General features: G+C 60.3%; 4 protein-coding genes across 4 annotated transcripts in view; 2 read left to right on the top strand and 2 right to left on the bottom strand.

Annotated features, from left to right (window-relative positions):
* Positions 1-74: 74 nt before the first annotated feature.
* Positions 75-3,804, top strand: RPL18 (ribosomal protein L18). Its single transcript, XM_032323303.1, has 7 exons — positions 75-197; positions 1,365-1,451; positions 1,763-1,870; positions 2,351-2,449; positions 3,042-3,165; positions 3,242-3,311; positions 3,689-3,804. The coding sequence occupies exons 1-7, from the start codon at positions 195-197 to the stop codon at positions 3,762-3,764; spliced, it is 567 nt and encodes a 188-aa protein (XP_032179194.1). The 5' UTR covers positions 75-194; the 3' UTR covers positions 3,765-3,804.
* Positions 3,805-4,547: 743 nt separating this feature from the next.
* On the top strand, positions 4,548-13,658 carry FAM83E (family with sequence similarity 83 member E). The gene is made up of 5 exons (XM_032323294.1): positions 4,548-6,125; positions 7,145-7,312; positions 7,687-7,811; positions 11,042-11,486; positions 12,759-13,658. Exons 1-5 carry the CDS (start codon positions 5,652-5,654, stop codon positions 13,035-13,037), a joined length of 1,491 nt encoding a protein of 496 aa, XP_032179185.1. The 5' UTR covers positions 4,548-5,651; the 3' UTR covers positions 13,038-13,658.
* SPACA4 (sperm acrosome associated 4) lies at positions 9,078-10,092 on the bottom strand. The gene has a single exon (XM_032323305.1). It carries the CDS (start codon positions 9,801-9,803, stop codon positions 9,423-9,425), a length of 381 nt encoding a protein of 126 aa, XP_032179196.1. The 5' UTR covers positions 9,804-10,092; the 3' UTR covers positions 9,078-9,422.
* Positions 13,659-13,965: 307 nt separating the features above from the next.
* The window catches only part of SULT2B1 (sulfotransferase family 2B member 1), a 32,266-nt gene continuing 30,176 nt past the window's right edge, over positions 13,966-16,055 (bottom strand). Inside the window, exons 6-7 of the mRNA XM_032323300.1 lie at positions 15,339-15,519; positions 13,966-14,165 (exon numbers count right to left, since the gene is read on the bottom strand). Coding sequence (XP_032179191.1) covers positions 13,978-14,165; positions 15,339-15,519 — 369 coding nt within the window. The 3' untranslated portion in view covers positions 13,966-13,977. The remainder of the gene's footprint in view (positions 14,166-15,338; positions 15,520-16,055) is intronic.

Genomic DNA, 16,055 nt, shown 5'->3' with positions numbered 1-16,055 from the left:
TTCCAGGTGGGTTGTCCTTCCACTTATTCCGGAATCGCCCATTCGGTCGCTCTGTGATTCGCCATAGAGAGGCCCGACTCGAGTAGAGCGCCGCGTCGCGTCTGTGACGAAAAGGCGCCTCTTGCTGAAGGCTTTCCCCGCCCACCCTGACAGTGTTCTCTCTTTCCGGACCTGGCTAAGCAGGAGGCGCCATCATGGTGAGTGTGCTTTGAGATGCTCCCGGCTCGACTATCCGCCGCCATCCGTCGTGGTCTTGGGCTGGGGGAGTCCAGGAGGGGTGCAAAGATGTCAGGGCTGTTCGAAGGGGGAGACTCCCGCGGTGTGGGGGGGGCAGTTATTTTGGGAGCTCGAAGACCAGGGATGGGTCAGACTTACCGGCCTCCAGTCCCTTCCGTCCTCACTTATTAAAGCTCCAATTGAGTAGATGACCAAATGGAGGCGCAAGGAGGTTAAGTGATGTGACCGGGGTCGCAATGCCAGGAAGTGGCAGAGCCGACATTCGGACCCTGGCGTAGGACCCACATCCATGCTGCCCTCTTGTCTTTTTTGTCTTCTCCACCCGGACCTGTCGCTCCCCTGGCCTGGAACGTTGGATTCTGGGCGGGGGGCCGGGGAGGGGGGAGCTCGCCACCGTCCAGTGCCCCGGTTTTGCAGCCGTGGTCCCTGCCAAGCCTGTGATCTTGCTTTTCTTGGCTGTGACCCCAGTAACTTGGTCTGTCCCGCGTCACCGATGTGCGTTTGGGAAGTCGTGGGAAGCACGGATCAGAGGTTACTGCGTGCATAGGTGTTGGAGAAAAGGGAGCTAGGAATAATTCCGTAGTTCTTTACAGTTCCTGGCACAGCCTGTTAGAGACCCTCAGGACAGCAGCGGGGGTCTGGGGGAAACCGTGGCTTCCTTCGGTTTTCTCAGCTCAAGTGGGAAACGGCTTCATAAGGCTGCTGGAGTCAGGCAGGTTGTGCGCGGAAGGTTCTGGTCGTAGTTCTACATGGAGTAAGTTGCAAATAAAGGTTCTTTGCTGTATTTTTAGGGAGGGTCTGTCCTTGGCCTATATAATCGGAAAACACCCCTTCTAAAAAGTGAAAATTTCTGAGTCATCGCGTCTGCTCTGTTAAGGCTTTTCAGGGTGCTGTGTGCCTTGTGCTGAAGGCTTTGAGTGTAGCATTCTTTTTTTGTTTTTTAATGTTGGGGTCATTTGAGGCTCAGAAGATTTTTTAAAGTCTCCTCGGGGTGGGCCCGGGGTTTGTTGTCTCTTCAGAGACCGGGGCCCTAGCTCTTCCTCGGGGATGGGTAGTGCAGTCGTTTTGCGGGGGTGAGTGATCTGCTAGGTCAGGTTTGGGTCCATAGTCTCTCCTCAACTCTGCAGGGAGTCGACATCCGGCACAACAAGGACCGAAAGGTTCGGCGCAAGGAGCCCAAGAGCCAGGACATCTACCTGAGGCTGTTGGTCAAGGTGAGGCTGAGGCCTGAGAGCCTTAGGCCGGGCTGCCCAAAACTGCAGCTTCCAGAACCGGCATTCTGGGCCCCATGCCATTCCGGGGCCCTGTGGGGCAGGCGCACATCCATGGTTCTGCCCGAGGCTTCTGGGGTTCAGTATTTTCAGCCTCTGGAGAGGGGATTTGGGGGCTCCCTTGGGCTCAGTGGGGTGGAGGAAAGCCATAAAAACCTCGTCAGGCCAAGCCATGCTGTTTTGTCTTTCAGTTGAAGGTTGGGGGGGTATGTGAGCCACCCTGGGTTTCCATCCTTCTTTTCTCTCTCCTCCAGTTGTACAGATTTCTGGCCAGACGAACCAACTCTACCTTTAACCAAGTCGTGTTGAAGAGGTTGTTCATGAGTCGCACCAACCGGCCACCTCTGTCCCTCTCCCGGATGGTGAGGGGCTGATTTGGGGAACAATGGGATTGTGTCTTAGAGCTGGGGGGGGTTGGGGGCCTGGGGGCGGGATTGGGGGCCTGGGGGCCTGGCCATCAGCTGGTTGACTTCACCCCGTGGTGGGCACACCCTTGGCCTTGGGGTTGTAGCTGAACAGCGGTGGGTCTTTGAGTGGCTTGGACTCATCTCATTGTGAATTGAGGGTTGGCTGCGGTGGCTTTGTCGTGTGGGTCAGGTCTTACATGTCCTAAGTGCTCCCGAAGGAGAGCTCTGTTGAAGGCTCTGTGCTTGCATTGTGTCTCCAGGGTTTTTCCCTGGCTGGACCTGAGGTCAGGCCTCTGCTGGCTGAGAGGCGAGGCGTGGGTGGCTTTATCCCCTTCAGGGCCCAACAGTCTCTGTCCTCGGGATGCATGACCAGTGGGGTTGGATTTAAACGCCAGAAGGAGCTTCCTTAGTGTGCGTTTGTCCTCCCCACCAAAGATCCGGAAGATGAAGCTGCCCGGCCGGGAAAACAAAACCGCTGTGGTTGTAGGGACCATAACCGATGACGTGCGGGTCCAGGAGGTGCCCAAACTGAAGGTGAGTATGGAGCGGGCGCAGGGTCATGGTGGGTGGGCTGGCGCCCCGACCTGGCTCGTGTCCTCGCTCTTCTGATGATCGCTGTCACCGGTGCCATGAGGCTTGTGATGCCTTCCCAGTCCCCTCTCTTCTCTGGGTGAGGCAGGCATCACACCTCCTGGTCTGGGTGGCTTTTAGGATGGAAGGGGGATTGTCCTTGGCATTAGGCATGGTGGGTGTCCCCAGGCAAAAGCCTTCTGGTTCCCTTCCCAATGGCGGTGCTTGCTGGTTCTTGAGCCTTACAGCCTGGCTTCACATCTAGATTTCTTGGCCACTCAGTGGCCAGTGGACAGAGTCTTGGGTCTTTTTAATTCCTCTGTTTCCTTATCCGTAATAAGTTCAGGTTGTTGAGGTCTTAAGGGAGGTTTTGGATGTAAACTGTTAAGAACTGCTATTGGCACTCAGGGAAGCTTTCCCTAGTGGCAGTCTTACTGGGCTCCGCAAGCATCTAAATGCCTCTGCTGGGCCAGAGCCGAGGAGAGGAAGGCCCCGCAGTCCCTGGGTGGCTCTACGGGTGGGGGTTCTGACCGTGCCCGTCCCATGTGTCCCCCAGGTGTGCGCGCTGCGTGTGAGCAGCCGTGCCCGGAGCCGCATCCTCAAAGCTGGAGGCAAGATCCTCACCTTTGACCAGTTGGCCCTGGACTCCCCCAAGGGCTGTGGCACCGTCTTGCTGTCTGGTGAGTGATGTTCAGTGGCTCCCATGGCGACTTCTTGGAATTGGGTCCCTGGCTGATCCCATCTTTCCCTCCCTAGGGCCACGCAAGGGCCGAGAGGTGTACAGGCATTTTGGCAAGGCTCCCGGAACCCCACATAGCCACACCAAGTGAGTACACCCAGCCCTGCTGTCTGGGCCTTGCCATGCTTCCGGTCCCTTCTGTTTCACACCCTAGTCCAGCTGCAGCCTTCCCTGGAACTCCCCCCACCTCGATTTCCCCGCTTTGTCCTCAAGCTGTTACTCCCCGTGGCTGAGATCGCTGCCCGGCCAGCCCTAGAAGCGCAGTGTTGGGGGCTATGCCAGGCTGCATCTCCCGCCTCCCTCTTGCCCTGCTCAGCTTTTCCAGCAACCTGCTCAGTGTCCCTTCCCCGCCCCTTCTAATGTCCCTGTGCTGCTCTGTGAGAGCGAGCCACGCCCTGCTCAGGGCTTCCTCAGCATTCCACCCCAGCGGGGCCACACTCTAACCCTCTTTTCCCTCCCCACAGACCCTACGTGAGATCCAAGGGCCGGAAGTTCGAGCGCGCCAGAGGCCGGAGGGCCAGCCGAGGCTACAAAAATTAACCCCAGATCCTGCGTTGTTATTAAAGATTTTGAATTCTGATGGTCCTCTGTGTGTTTCTGGGGGACGGGAGGGGATTGGAGTGAATTGGAGCCTTCGAGGTAGACGGAGTGGGTGCCCATCTCCATGGAGACCAACCAGCCAAGGAGAAGCCCTTCCATCTGCTGGGCGGAGTCCCGCTCTCCCTGCAGACGCCCTCTAGTGGCTATGATGCCTGCTTGTCGATCTTGCGCTTTTGGACACTCTCGGGCCTCCCTATGGCCAAAGTCCCGCCCCCCTAATAAGCTAGGTGACAGGTGTTTCCGAACCTGTTACTTCGCCCGGATTAGCCACACCTGCTGCTATGGGCTAGGGATGGTGGGTGGGGCATAGACCGGGAAGTACAGAGGGGTTGGGACTGGTGGGGGAGGGGTACATGGGAACAGGTGAGTTGCCCCCGTTTTTCCCCCTTGAGTCTGGCGGGCCACTGGGCCCTGGGCCAGTAACCTGACGAGTGTGTTCCCTGCGTTAGGGCCTTCCGGTACCCGCACAGGAGGCCTTTCCCAGGGACCTGCTGTGTGGGCCCTCCTCTGTTTACACAAGGGGCTGGGTTCCCCGGATCCCAGGCTAAAACCTGATGAATGAGGCCAGAGGCAGGAAGAACAGCAGAAATAAGAGCAGGTCTCCAGACCCCCGCATTCCGACCTCTGAAAAGGCAAGACGAGGGAAAGGGGATGGGGGACTGAACATGTTGGAGCTGGAGGGGTGAGAGGGAGTCCTGCTTTTATTCCTCTTCTCTTTGTAGGCCTTTTCACTGTGGTGTGAAGGAAGCCGCCTGGGTGTGCGATTGGAAGGAGGGGCTGCCGGTTTGAGGGGATCGGGTCCACAGGCCAGAGGTTGGGTCAGGAGCCTCCAAGGGTGGTCCTTGGCCAGGAACAGGTGGATGGTCAGCTAGCAGGAGATTGTGGGATTCAGGCAGAAACCCAGACAGCTCAGGTCGGCCAGGGATCAGCGTAGATCAGAGGACAACCCAAGACAATTCTGGCTGAGAGACTGGGGGGGGGTGGCCAGTCCAAGGAACAGTGGCAAGTCAGGCCCTCCAGCTAGAAGGACCGCTGAGGTCATGGGCAGGTCCCCTGGTGCTGCAAGCCCCCATTGAGTGTATCCTCCACCGGAGCAGCCCAAGTAGGGGTGACGCCTCAGGGGCAGAGTCCCCAAGCGACAGACTGAGATCTCCTTTTCCCGCTGGTGAAGGGGGATGCCCAGACTTAGGGCTAGAGCACATTCCTCCCAAACTGAGAGAGCAGGTCCAAAGGGGAGGTGCCTGGGATGGTCAGTCAGTGAGAGCCAGTGAGCCAGCCACCTGTCGTCAGGAAAGACATTCCTCTGGACACTGCAGGGTGCTCCACCAGGCGGCTAGGTACCAGCACTACTAGTGGAAAGCAGTCAATGTTTGCCAAATAATCAAAAAGACCAGCTGGACAGGGTCAGTTACATGTGGTATCTATCGGTCAAGGGCAGAGAGGCAGCCCACTTTACCTTCAGTCAGGGACAGTTGGGTGCTAGAGACAGGCGGGCAGCCTGTGGCTGTTGCCTGGAGATGGTTGTCCAGTCAGCCGGACCTCTGGTCAGGCCAGTTGGCCCTTCAGCCTGACGGAGACTGATCCAGCAAACGGGTCCGTTGGGACCGCTAGACCCCGAGACAGCTAGTAGGAAGTTCAGATGGCCAGCCTGTCACTGTGGCGGCTGGAGGCAGGCAACTAGCTGGTCTGATCTGAGCAGTGCATGGCTTGGGCAGTGTGATTGTCAGGACGGGGAGCCGGGGACGCAGGGGACTTCACAGAGCGACCCTGGAAGCCTCAGCCAGCCACATAACGCCAGCCTCACGGTCCTCCCTCACGAGCAGCCCAATGGCAGCCTCCCAGTTGGCGGCACTGGAAGGAGAGGAGTCAGGGGCCGGGGGACTGCCCTTGACCGAGGCCAGCCCCGGCTTCCTGTATTCTGAGGGCCAGCGGCTGGCGCTGGAGGCTCTGCTGAGCAAGGGTGTGGAGGCGTTCGAGGCCTGCCTGCAGCGTGAGGGGCTGCGGCCCTTCCTGAGCGGGGAAGAGCTCCAGAGCCTGGTGGCGGCGGCTGAGGACTGGACTGCATCCAAGCAGCCACCCAGCAGGGCAGCAGAGGGAGCCCCTGCCACCGATCGGGACTCCGGCAGCCTGACTTACTGGCCAGGACATTCAGAGGAGCTGGTGCCCACGCTGCGCCTGGGCTGGCCAGAGGATCTGGCCTGGAAGGGAATCACCCGGGCTCAGCTGTACACTCAGCCCCCCGAAGAGGGCCACCCACCCCTCAAGGAGCTGGTGCGCCGGGAAATCCAGGCTGCCTGCAAGGTGGGGGTCTCAGAGGGCCTGGTGTCCACTCCCCAGACCCGGACATCCTCACATGCCAGCTCCCGGACCTGGGAGTGGCGCATCCCCTCGAGCCCTGGGCGTCTCACCCTTGCCCTCCTGGGACTCATGAGTCCACGCCTTGCATCCCCCAGGACCCAAGTGTCCACATTCCCCAGACCTCCTCCTTACTCTCTCTCCAAGGCCTGGGTCCCCCAGGGCATTCATGCCCCTTGGACCTAATTATGACCTCTTGGTTTCAGTCACCTACCCCACTGCACCCCGCCCCACCCTTAGGATAGGTGTCCATCCTTCCTCCCACAGAGGGCCTAGATGTCTCCCCTACAGCCCCGCGGAGAGCCTCTTCTTTATCTAACAGCGTTGTACCTGCCAGCTCCCACGCTAAGTGCCTTACGTGGGTTAACATTTATAATCACCAGGAGGGTCCTGGAGGTTGGGACTTACTATTCCAAGTGAGGAGAGATGGGGAAACTGAGGCACAGAAGGTTAAGTCTCTCACCGGTAAGTGTCCGAGTGGGGATTTGAACCAAGGCTGTCTGGCCCATGGGTCAGGAGTCATTTCTGCTACATGTTTCTGCCTGCAAGATCCAGGCCCTCAGTGCCCCCTGCCCTGGTCCCCAGAGATCCCCTGGGTGGCCAAGCAGATTATCCCTCCTCCCCATTCAGGGCACCTCCAAGGACCCAGCCCACTGAGACCTGGAGCAGGGCCACCATCCAGTGTCACAGCACACGGGGCACCGTGTGCCACTGCAGACACGATTATGATGAATTTTCCAGAAGTAGAGACCTTGGTTTTCAGGAAGGACGGTCTTTTCCTCATTTCCATGTGGGTGCTGTATGCACAGTGGGGGGTCTCTCCCACAGCCCCCCTGAACGTCTTGTCGAGGCCAGGCATTTAAACTCCCATGCCCAGGGAGCCTCAGTCCCCAGGGTCCCCCCCCACCCCCTGAACATCCCCAGAGCTCCAGGCTCCATCCACAGCCCCTCTCCCCACTCCCCAGCTAGTGGCCGTGGTCATGGACATCTTCACTGACCCAGACCTGCTTCTGGACCTGGTAGACGCCGCCACACGTCGCTGGGTGCCTGTCTACCTGCTTCTGGACCACCAGCGGCTGCCTGCCTTCCTGACACTGGCCCAGCAGCTGGGGGTGAACCCCTGGGGCACCGAGGTAGGAGCCTGGCGGGAGGGACCTGAGTCCCCATTCTCCTGGCACTAGGGCCAGCCAAGGGGGGAGGCAGACCCTTCCACGGTGTCCTGCTCATCGAGATGGATGCCTGCTGAGAGTTCCGATGCCCACCCATGGCACTGGGGGAATTAGAGGCGGGTCTTCCCATGGGATCCCTCTGAGTTAGGGGTATCTCCAAGAGATCCCCGAAGCTCAATATTGGTAACTCTGGAAAAGCTGGGACAGACCTTTCTACAGAGCCATGGGCCACCCAGGTCCTAGCCAGCCTGGAGGGATCCCCCCCTGCCCTGAGCCCTAGGCAGTGAGTAGGGGTGTACGGGGTTGGCCTGAGTGAGGGTGTACTCCCTCTACTCCAGAACCTAGATATCCGTGTCGCGTGGGGCTGCAGTTTCCAGAGCCGCTGGCGACGGCAGGTGAGCGGCAATGTGCGGGAGAAGTTTGTGCTGCTGGACGGCCACAGGGTCATCTCCGGATCCTACAGGTGCGGCTCCCCCCTCCCAAAACCACCACCTGGTGGTGTCCTGTCCCCAACTCTCAGAGTAGTAGGCGCCCCTTTCCACCAGCCTCACTTTCCTGGTCTGTGAAATGGGTCTAAGCACCCTCACTGGTAGAGGATGGGCATACCAAGGGGCAGAACCCACTTGGGGTCGAAACAGACCTGCCCCGGCATAGCAGGGGGTGGGGGTCTGGCTGTGGCTCCTCCTGCTGGCCAGCTTAGTGACAGGGCCAGGGCTGGGGAGAAGCCGCGGGGGAGGGTCATCTCTTCGACACTGTGTCTCCTCATCTGGAAAACAGGGCCCATAGTTTGTGTGTGGGTTTCAAAACCAGGACGACCTGGATGGGAGTCCTAGCTCTGCCTTGAGGTAACTCCATCTCTCTAAGCATCTGTAACAAAAATAAGAATTGGTAAGCAAGGGACCCGACCCTCATCCTGGCTTGTGTCCCTCTTCCCCTGTGTTCAGGGTCTAGCTCCTGGCTCCTTGCCTTCTTAGCTCTGTGACAGACCGGCTCGGTGCCTCCCCCTGCTCTGTACCGTTTCCCCATCTGGAAAGTGTGAATTAATAACAGCACCTGCCTCATAGGGTGGTCTTGTGGCAGGGCACGGGGTGCGTGGACCCTCAGGTCGGGTAGCCTGGCTTCGAACTGGGGCTCTGCCAGCTCCTGGCTGTGTGATTTTGGGCAACTGACCTCACCTCTCTGTGCCTCCCTTCCCCTTCTATAGATCGGGATGATACGGTTAGTCCCTCTAGAACAGGGTTCCCTCACATTTGGGGCCAGATAATTCTGTGTTGGGGGTACGTCCTTGGGCATCGTGGGGGGCTGCACTGAATTTCCGGCCTCCACCCTGTAGATGTCGGGAGCACCCCCCCTCCCCTATTAAGACCACCAAAAGTGTCTCCAGACATTGCCAGCTGTCCCCTGCGGGGAGTGCTGATGTGTCCAGCGGATGACCAGTGCTCTCCACTGGTGGTTTTCAATCTTGGGCCTGCCTGTGTCGGGATCACCCGGACTCCCCCCTAAAAACACAGATCTGGGGCGCCTTTGCAGCCCTACCCCCTGGGAATGGGCATTTCCCGCGAGATCCCTGCCCAACCCGGTGCTGCCGCTCTGGGGACCACCCTTGGGGGAACCGCTACCCTGGAGACCGGGGCCATCTTGGAAAGAACCTGCCTTCCCTCCCGGCTTTGTCCGGGGGTTCAAGCGAGATCAAGGTGCCCTGGCACGTAACAGAAGCAGCGCTCCGTGAACGTTAGCGGTTGTTTATTGTCGTTGTTCATTTGAACCATATTTCATCGACTCTAAGGTGCCCCCGACAAAAAGAAGCATCCCGATCGACATGGGAAAAGCTACACGTCTTAGAACCCATGAAATACAGTAGAGGGGTCCAGCCAAACCCTTCGGGCCGTGTTCGGCGGCCTGAGGATGCTTCGCCCCGGGCTCCGGGCGGACAGCCCTGGTAATGGATGAAGCCGGGGCCACACGAGGTTGTCCAGGGCCTCTGGCCATTTAATGGGGGGGAAGGGGTGGAGGCGGGGGGCTCGGGGAGCAGCGGAGCCGGGAGACCAGTCCCAGGCCCTGCCCTTCGGGTTGGTCAAAGCAAATGTGGGAGCAGCAGCAGCACGCCCAGCACCAGGCCGGCGGCGACCCCTTCCGTCCGACGGCCTGCGGGATTGGGGGCCCTGTTACACATGTGGCCGTAGCAGCAGGTGGAGGTGAGCGTGTAGGTGACGCCCATGTAGGTGACCGGCTCCTCGTGACCGCAGGACGTGGACTGTATGCAGCCTTTGTTGATGATGGGGCCGAGGCCCGGGGCCACCCCGATGCCTGTGAAGCATTCCTCATCGTCGCCACAGCGCATGTGGATGCCGGGACACTGCTTGGAGTCGGTCAGCTCACAGAACACACAGTCCTTGGCGCCTGTGGTGCCCGGGGGCAGAGCCATTACCAGAAGCAGCAGCCAGCCGAGGACCATGGTGGCCTGGCGGCGGTGACGGTGCCCAAGCCAGGCCGTGGGCTTCCTGGGCCTCCCGGAACTGCTGGATGATGCTCCCGAGGCCTGCGAGACTTTTGCCCCTGGTCTGGGCCTCCCAGGGTCAGCGCACGGAGGGTCCTCGTTTCCCAGCGCTCCGTGTCCCTCTCAGGGTCTCCGTCGTGACTGCGGCTCACAAGTCCTTGGGTCTCAGAAGATTCCCCGGGACAGAGACAAGCCAGCGGCTGCTACCTGACGGCACTCTTTGTGGAGCGGAATGGGGTGACCTCACAGACCCCTCCAGGCTCCCACTGGCCCCTCCAGGGGTGAGGTCACAGGTGGGGGAAAGGGTGTCATAATCTGCAGGCAGATGGGCCTGCCGACCTGCCAGGGAGCGAGGACATGGCCACTCCGCCAAGGTAAGGATGCTTGGACCAACCCTTGCCATCCCGGTGACTGACACATCCGTTCTCCGGGCACCGGGCCCACTGGGGCACACGACCCGTGGTGAGCCCGTTTTTCTGATGGGCAAACCAAAGCTTGGGAAATGAAGGGAATGTGGCCAAGGTTCCCGGAGGCAGGATTAGAGCCCAGGTGCATTTAATTCCCAAAGGCACCTGCTGTGTGCCCAGACCTTAAAGCCAGGTGCTTTAAATACCAGCACTGTGACCACAGGGACAGTAGGGGACCTGCCCACCATAGCCAGCCGGGCATGGGCTAGGCGCCAGACAGGCAGCTCAAACCCTTGTTCTTTCTTTCCAATCTTCCTACATCTTCGCTCCGTATCCCAGGTGCAAACTGAGGCACGGAGCCCGCACCTCCGGAGCCTGCCTCATGGCAAGTGTTTAATAGTGGCTGTCATTATGTAAGAAGCAGCTGAGTCTGAAGACGGGCCTCGCGGCCATTTAGTCAGAAGACTAATCTCACTTCTTCTCAGAGAGGGAAACTGATGCACTGATGGTCTCCTTTGCTGGGGATGGGGCAGCGTCCCAGTTTAAGCTCAGGCTGGCTTCCAGATGATCATTAAGGTATCTTAACCCTTGTTGTCACATCAGTCCTCTAGGTTCGTACCTGGGGGGTTCTCATTCTACAGAGGGGGATGCGGAAGCCAGAGAGGTTGCAGCACATGCCCAAGGTCACACAGCCTGCCCCGGGACTGGGTGGGGACCAGTAATGGGGTCCAGGCCGGGCCTCCCAGGGGCTGACCTGGAGATCCTGACCCCTCACTTCGTGCCCCCCAGCTTCACATGGAGTGACTCTCGTCTGCACCGTGGCCTGGTGACCCTGCTGACCGGCGACATTGCTGATGCCTTTAGCCGAGAGTTCCGGACACTGTACGCGGCCTCCTCGCCGCTCCCGGCTGCGCCCACCCAGTGCCCCTTTGTCAGCACCGTGGGGGGGCTGCGGCTGGCTCACAGCCCCCACCGCGTGGCCCACCGCCGCTCTGTGGCCCCCATGTCACCGCCGCCACACGACGGTCCGCTGGCCCAACGCTTGGCCACCTGCCGGGTGTTTGAGGGGGACAGGCAGGAGACCCCAGCCGCCCCAGGGCCAGCGCTGAGCGATGTCCTGAGGAGTGTCCAGCGTGCCCGGACCCCCAGCGGCCCCCCAGCCCGGCCCAGCCGTTCCCTGTGGGACCTGAGCCGCCTGTCCCAGCTGTCCAGCTCCAGCGACGGGGACAGCGAGGTGAGAACTGGTGGTGGGCCTCTGATAAACAAGAGGAAGGGGATGGGGCAGCTGAGGGTCTACTATATGCCGGGCCCCACGCCGGGGCTGGGGGTGGGGGAAGGGCAACGCCCACCCGAGTTCCTGATCCCAGCGACCATTCCCTATAGCCCTACTACGTGCTGGGTAGGGGAGTGCTGGGTGATTTCGGGCAGGGACCCCAAGAGAGAGGCACTCTAGGTGCAAATCCTGGCATGACCCACTAATGGGGAGAGCTGAGCAGAGATCTGCCTTCTCGGAACCCTCTGTGTTCTCATCTGGCAAAGGGCGCAGCCACTGTCTCCAGTCGCGGTTTGGTGGGAAGGAGGAGTCAGTGAGGGGAGGACGAACTAATGAGAACGCTAAGCATTACGATGCATCCCCATGGTGGAATTTATTTGTTATTTCTTTCACGAGGTCCTCTTCCCAGGTCAGTGAGGTAATTCCCTTCTCATGCTCCTGGTTACAGACGGGAAAGCTGAGACACAGAAGGGTCAAGTAACTTGGCCAAGGTCAAAATGATCATCTGTCGTGGGCACCGTGCCACATGCCACAGGGGTGGCTGAATTGGATCTTTGCCACGACCCTCTGAGGTGGCATGTGGTGACAGGTCCCTGCGCCCCTCCTCTCAGCTGGCTTCCCACCGAGCCTGCCTAATTCTCTGGGACCCTGGGCAGAGCCTCGGTGGCCTTGGCTGTGCAGTGGGCTGTTGAGAGGGTCAGAGCAGAGTGATGAGGGACAAGCGGCATCCTCGCCCTGGATACCCGCAGACCCGTGGTCCCGTTGCTCTGGGAGCTGTGCCCCTCTCGGGCTCAGTTTCCCCATCTGCTACGTGGGAAATAGTGGGGACCTTTTCCAAGGGTGAGGGAGAAATGTCCCAGGAATTGCCTCCCTCTGTTCCAGCCCAGGGGAGGAGGGGGATAGGCAGGGCCCGGGCAAGGTCCTCGCTGCCACCAGGTCTTGAGGCGCCCTCCCCCACCATCACCTCCCTTGGCAAATATTTGTTCTCCTGGGGGCAGCTGCTGGCAGCTTCCTGTTCCTCCCCACCCTGAAGCTGCAGGGGGAACACAGCAGCTGGCCCTCTGAGGGTCTGGGAGCCCCTGGCCTCTTGGCTCACTTCCCTTCCCCGCCTTCTCATCTGCCGAGAGAGAGAGAGAGAGAGAGAGAGAGAGAGACACACACACACACACACACACACACACACGGACTCAGTCCCTGGAGCCTTCTCTCACCTCCCTCTCTTTCCCTCCACAGTTCAAGACGTCCTGGGGCTCCAAGGACACCCCAGCCAAGGCCCTGATGAGGCAGCGGGGCACTGGCGGGGCCCCCAGGGGTGAGACAGAGCCCCGTCCTCTGAGCCAGTCCCAGCCCTGGGGCGGCACCCTGCCCCTCCATCCTGCACTACGCCTCCGCTATCTGTCACCGACCCGAAGGAGGTTTGGTGCGGATACTGCCTCCAAACTCCTGGAACGCCAAGGCAGCCAGCAGCCAGATCGGGCTGCCCAGGCAGGACTCAGGGGGCAACCACGATAGAGCCAAAACCGCATGGGGTCAGCCCCACCCGCAGCTCCAAGCCCCCTGCCTCCGGGTGGTGCCTGGGACAAGGCTTCTGGCGTGGGTATCTGTCTGGAAAGCAGCAGAAGGGATTTTTTTTTTTCTCTTTGTTCTAGAACCTGGGCAAGCCCAGTGCTCACCCTAGAGGCCAGTGTCACAGTTTAGGAAATGGGCAGAAAGTCTCGAGGAGCTAAGATCCTAGAACAGTGCATGTCCCACTTTGGCCCAGCCAGAACTTCCCCGTGGAGGTAGGGCCCTGGCTGAGTGACACCCCCCCTCCCGCCCCCTACCCCGTGCTGTGAATTGTGTGGGGTGAAGGTGGGGAGCCCCTGGGACAAAGTAGGGGAGCTTCGGGCACAAACCGTGCTCAGGAGCTCTGGGTAAACAGCTTGGCAGGGGAAAGGACAGAATCCAACCCAGGGAGCAGGGCTGAATAATGACGGCCTGGAAATTGGTGGGGACACAGCTGCTGGGGGATGGGCCAGGGCCAGGGGCCCTGGGGCTGTTTTGCCGGTGCTAAGGACTGAGTTGCTGGGGGCTCCCTTTCCCTCTGCTCAGAATAAAACTGCGTGATGACAGAATCTTGCATTTGCACAGCCTAGCAGAAGACCCAGGAATGCGGTGCTGGTCCCCTCCTCCCTCACACACCCCAGGCGTCCCCGCCGCAGCGCCCCGGCCTTGGGGGAGGCAGGTGCCCAGCGTTTGCCTCCCCGCAGCACCTTTGCCTCCGGCAGGGGCTTCCGAGTCACCGACCCCACTGGCGTGCGGAGTCGGGGAGAAGACCTCATCCTCCCCGGAGGCCCTAGCTGCACAGTGCGTCCCCACCCCCAGCCGCCGCCTCCCTCGCGCGCCCCCTGCCGGCCGACCGCGGCAAGTCACCTCTAGAGCGCAGCGAGAGCCGGGGGCAGGAGCGCCGCGTTTATTCTGAGTCACGGGTTGGGGGCTCGGAGGCTTCAGGGGTGCTGAGGCTGGGATCGGGGTCCGGGCTGGCGTCGTCGGGCACGTCCCAGGGGAAGGTGGGCAGTCCCCGCATCTGCTCGCGGTAGACACGGTCGAAGGCTTCGCTCTGCGCCACCGTGAAGTGGTTTTTCCAGTCGCCGCAAACCCCTGGAGGTTGTAGGGGAGGGAGGGAGGGCGAGGTGAGGAACGTGGGAACCTTCCCCGCCCCCGACATGCCAGCACCCCCTTCCCCACCTCCGGGCCTTTGCCAGAAGCACCTCCCCACCCCCTTCATCTCCACGTTGCCCCGTTACCTCCTACGGTGGCTGCCTCAGTCCCCAGTCACCTGGCCAGACCCCTGGGCACCCTTCTTGCGCCCTCCCTCCCTCAGCTCCTCCCATCCTACTTGTCCCTCCGGTAGACCTGTTGCCTTCCTGGTTTTCCCCTGACCCCTTAAAGCTCTCCGCCCAGAACATCATCTGCCTCCCCACCCAGCATTCCTGCCCCAGTGTCACCTGTGTGACTGTGTGGCTATGACCCATCCCTCACCTCCCTGTCTAGAACAGGGCTTTCTCACCCCAGGGCTCCTGCAACCCCTACACTACCTCCACTGTGGCTCTGACAGTGGGAATGAAAGCTTTCCCACACTTGGTGCCAGGGGACGGGCTGAAGGGCTGCCCTGGGTTCATGGGGTTCAATCCTTAACACTCGCAACAGCCGAGCAGGCAAGGGGTGGGAACTCTGCCCCTTCCATGTGCCCAGACAGGTGCGCGGATCCCTCCGACCCTCACGTTTCTCACTTCGTCATGGGGCTTTAACCTGGAATCCAGGGGCCAATGTCATTCGGATCGTGGTATTTTGAATCTTAGCAAGTGTACACCCCACATACTACATGAGGCCCCTCATGAGGTCTAGGGGGGCTCACTGTGGAGCTGAATAATCACCTCCCCCAGATGTTGACCTGTCCTAGTCTTTGGAACCCGTGCCTATGTGATCTTGCATAGCAAAAGGAAGTTTGCAGGTGTCATTGTTAAAGACCTGGAGGTGGGGGGGGGATCCTGGGTCATCTAGGGAGCCCCCATTTAGCCTCCAGGTGAGAGGCTCCCAGTCAGTCCTCACGAAGACTCTGGATAGCCTCAAAGAGTGTGAGTGTGCCCGGCCCCAGGCTAAGCCCTGGGGGTGGGGTGGTGTCAATCCTGCATCCACAGTGACACCGTGAAGGTCATTCTGTTTGGAGCAACCCCAAGTTTCAGCGGGGAAAACTGAGGCCCAGAGAGGTTACGTGACTCGCCCAGACCACACAGCCAGGCAGTGGCACCCCAGAACCCCCCGCCCCCGCACCTTTCCGGAGGAAGGCACCATGGCGCTGGTCCAGCAGGCTGGGGGGCAGAAGTGTGAAGTTGGACATGGCGTTGGCCTTCATCGCTCCGAAAGCTGAGTGTGCCACCACGGAGCCCAGCGCCTCCTCACCCAGCGGCCGCCCCAGGAATTGGCAGATGCGCTGCACGGAGCCGTGGAGATCCTGCAGGTAGGGGAGAGGGGTGGGGTGGGGGGCCGTGTGGAGGTGGGAGGGGGGAGGTGGGAGGAAGGGCAAGGAAGGGCATCAATCAGACTCTGAATCTAGGCATCTGAGTCTCAACCCAGAGCTGTCTGTGTGACTCTGATGCTTTGCCTCAGTTTCCCCATCTCCAAGCTGAGGGACTGGGCTCTGGCTTCTGAGAGTTTTCACAGTTAAAAGGTTTTGGAGGGTTCTGTGGGCAGGAGGGAGGGGCGGGGGTGAGATGGAGGTCACAGCAGGGTGCAGAGGTCAGTCCGACACCTTACGCCAAATCACCTTCACTTTAGTTAGAAGTGAGAGTCAGCCTGTCTGTACCCCATATTTGCACTCCCTGCCAGGTCCCCATCCTGGAACAGTGGTCTCCTTGTGCCAGTCCCAGGCCAGCCTCCCATCTCTCTGTCTCCCCTGCTCCCGCACCCCTGGCAGTCTATCTCTGCTCCTCCCCTCCTCTGGGCTCTCAGCCCTAGCCCTGGTCAGGTGGGGTCCTCTCCCTATGGACT

Source organism: Mustela erminea, chromosome 19 (genome assembly GCF_009829155.1).
Source record: "Mustela erminea isolate mMusErm1 chromosome 19, mMusErm1.Pri, whole genome shotgun sequence".
NCBI classification, from domain to species: Eukaryota; Metazoa; Chordata; class Mammalia; order Carnivora; family Mustelidae; genus Mustela; species Mustela erminea.
Note: the sequence above shows the minus strand (reverse complement) of the source record. Positions and strands in the feature narration are given on the sequence as shown.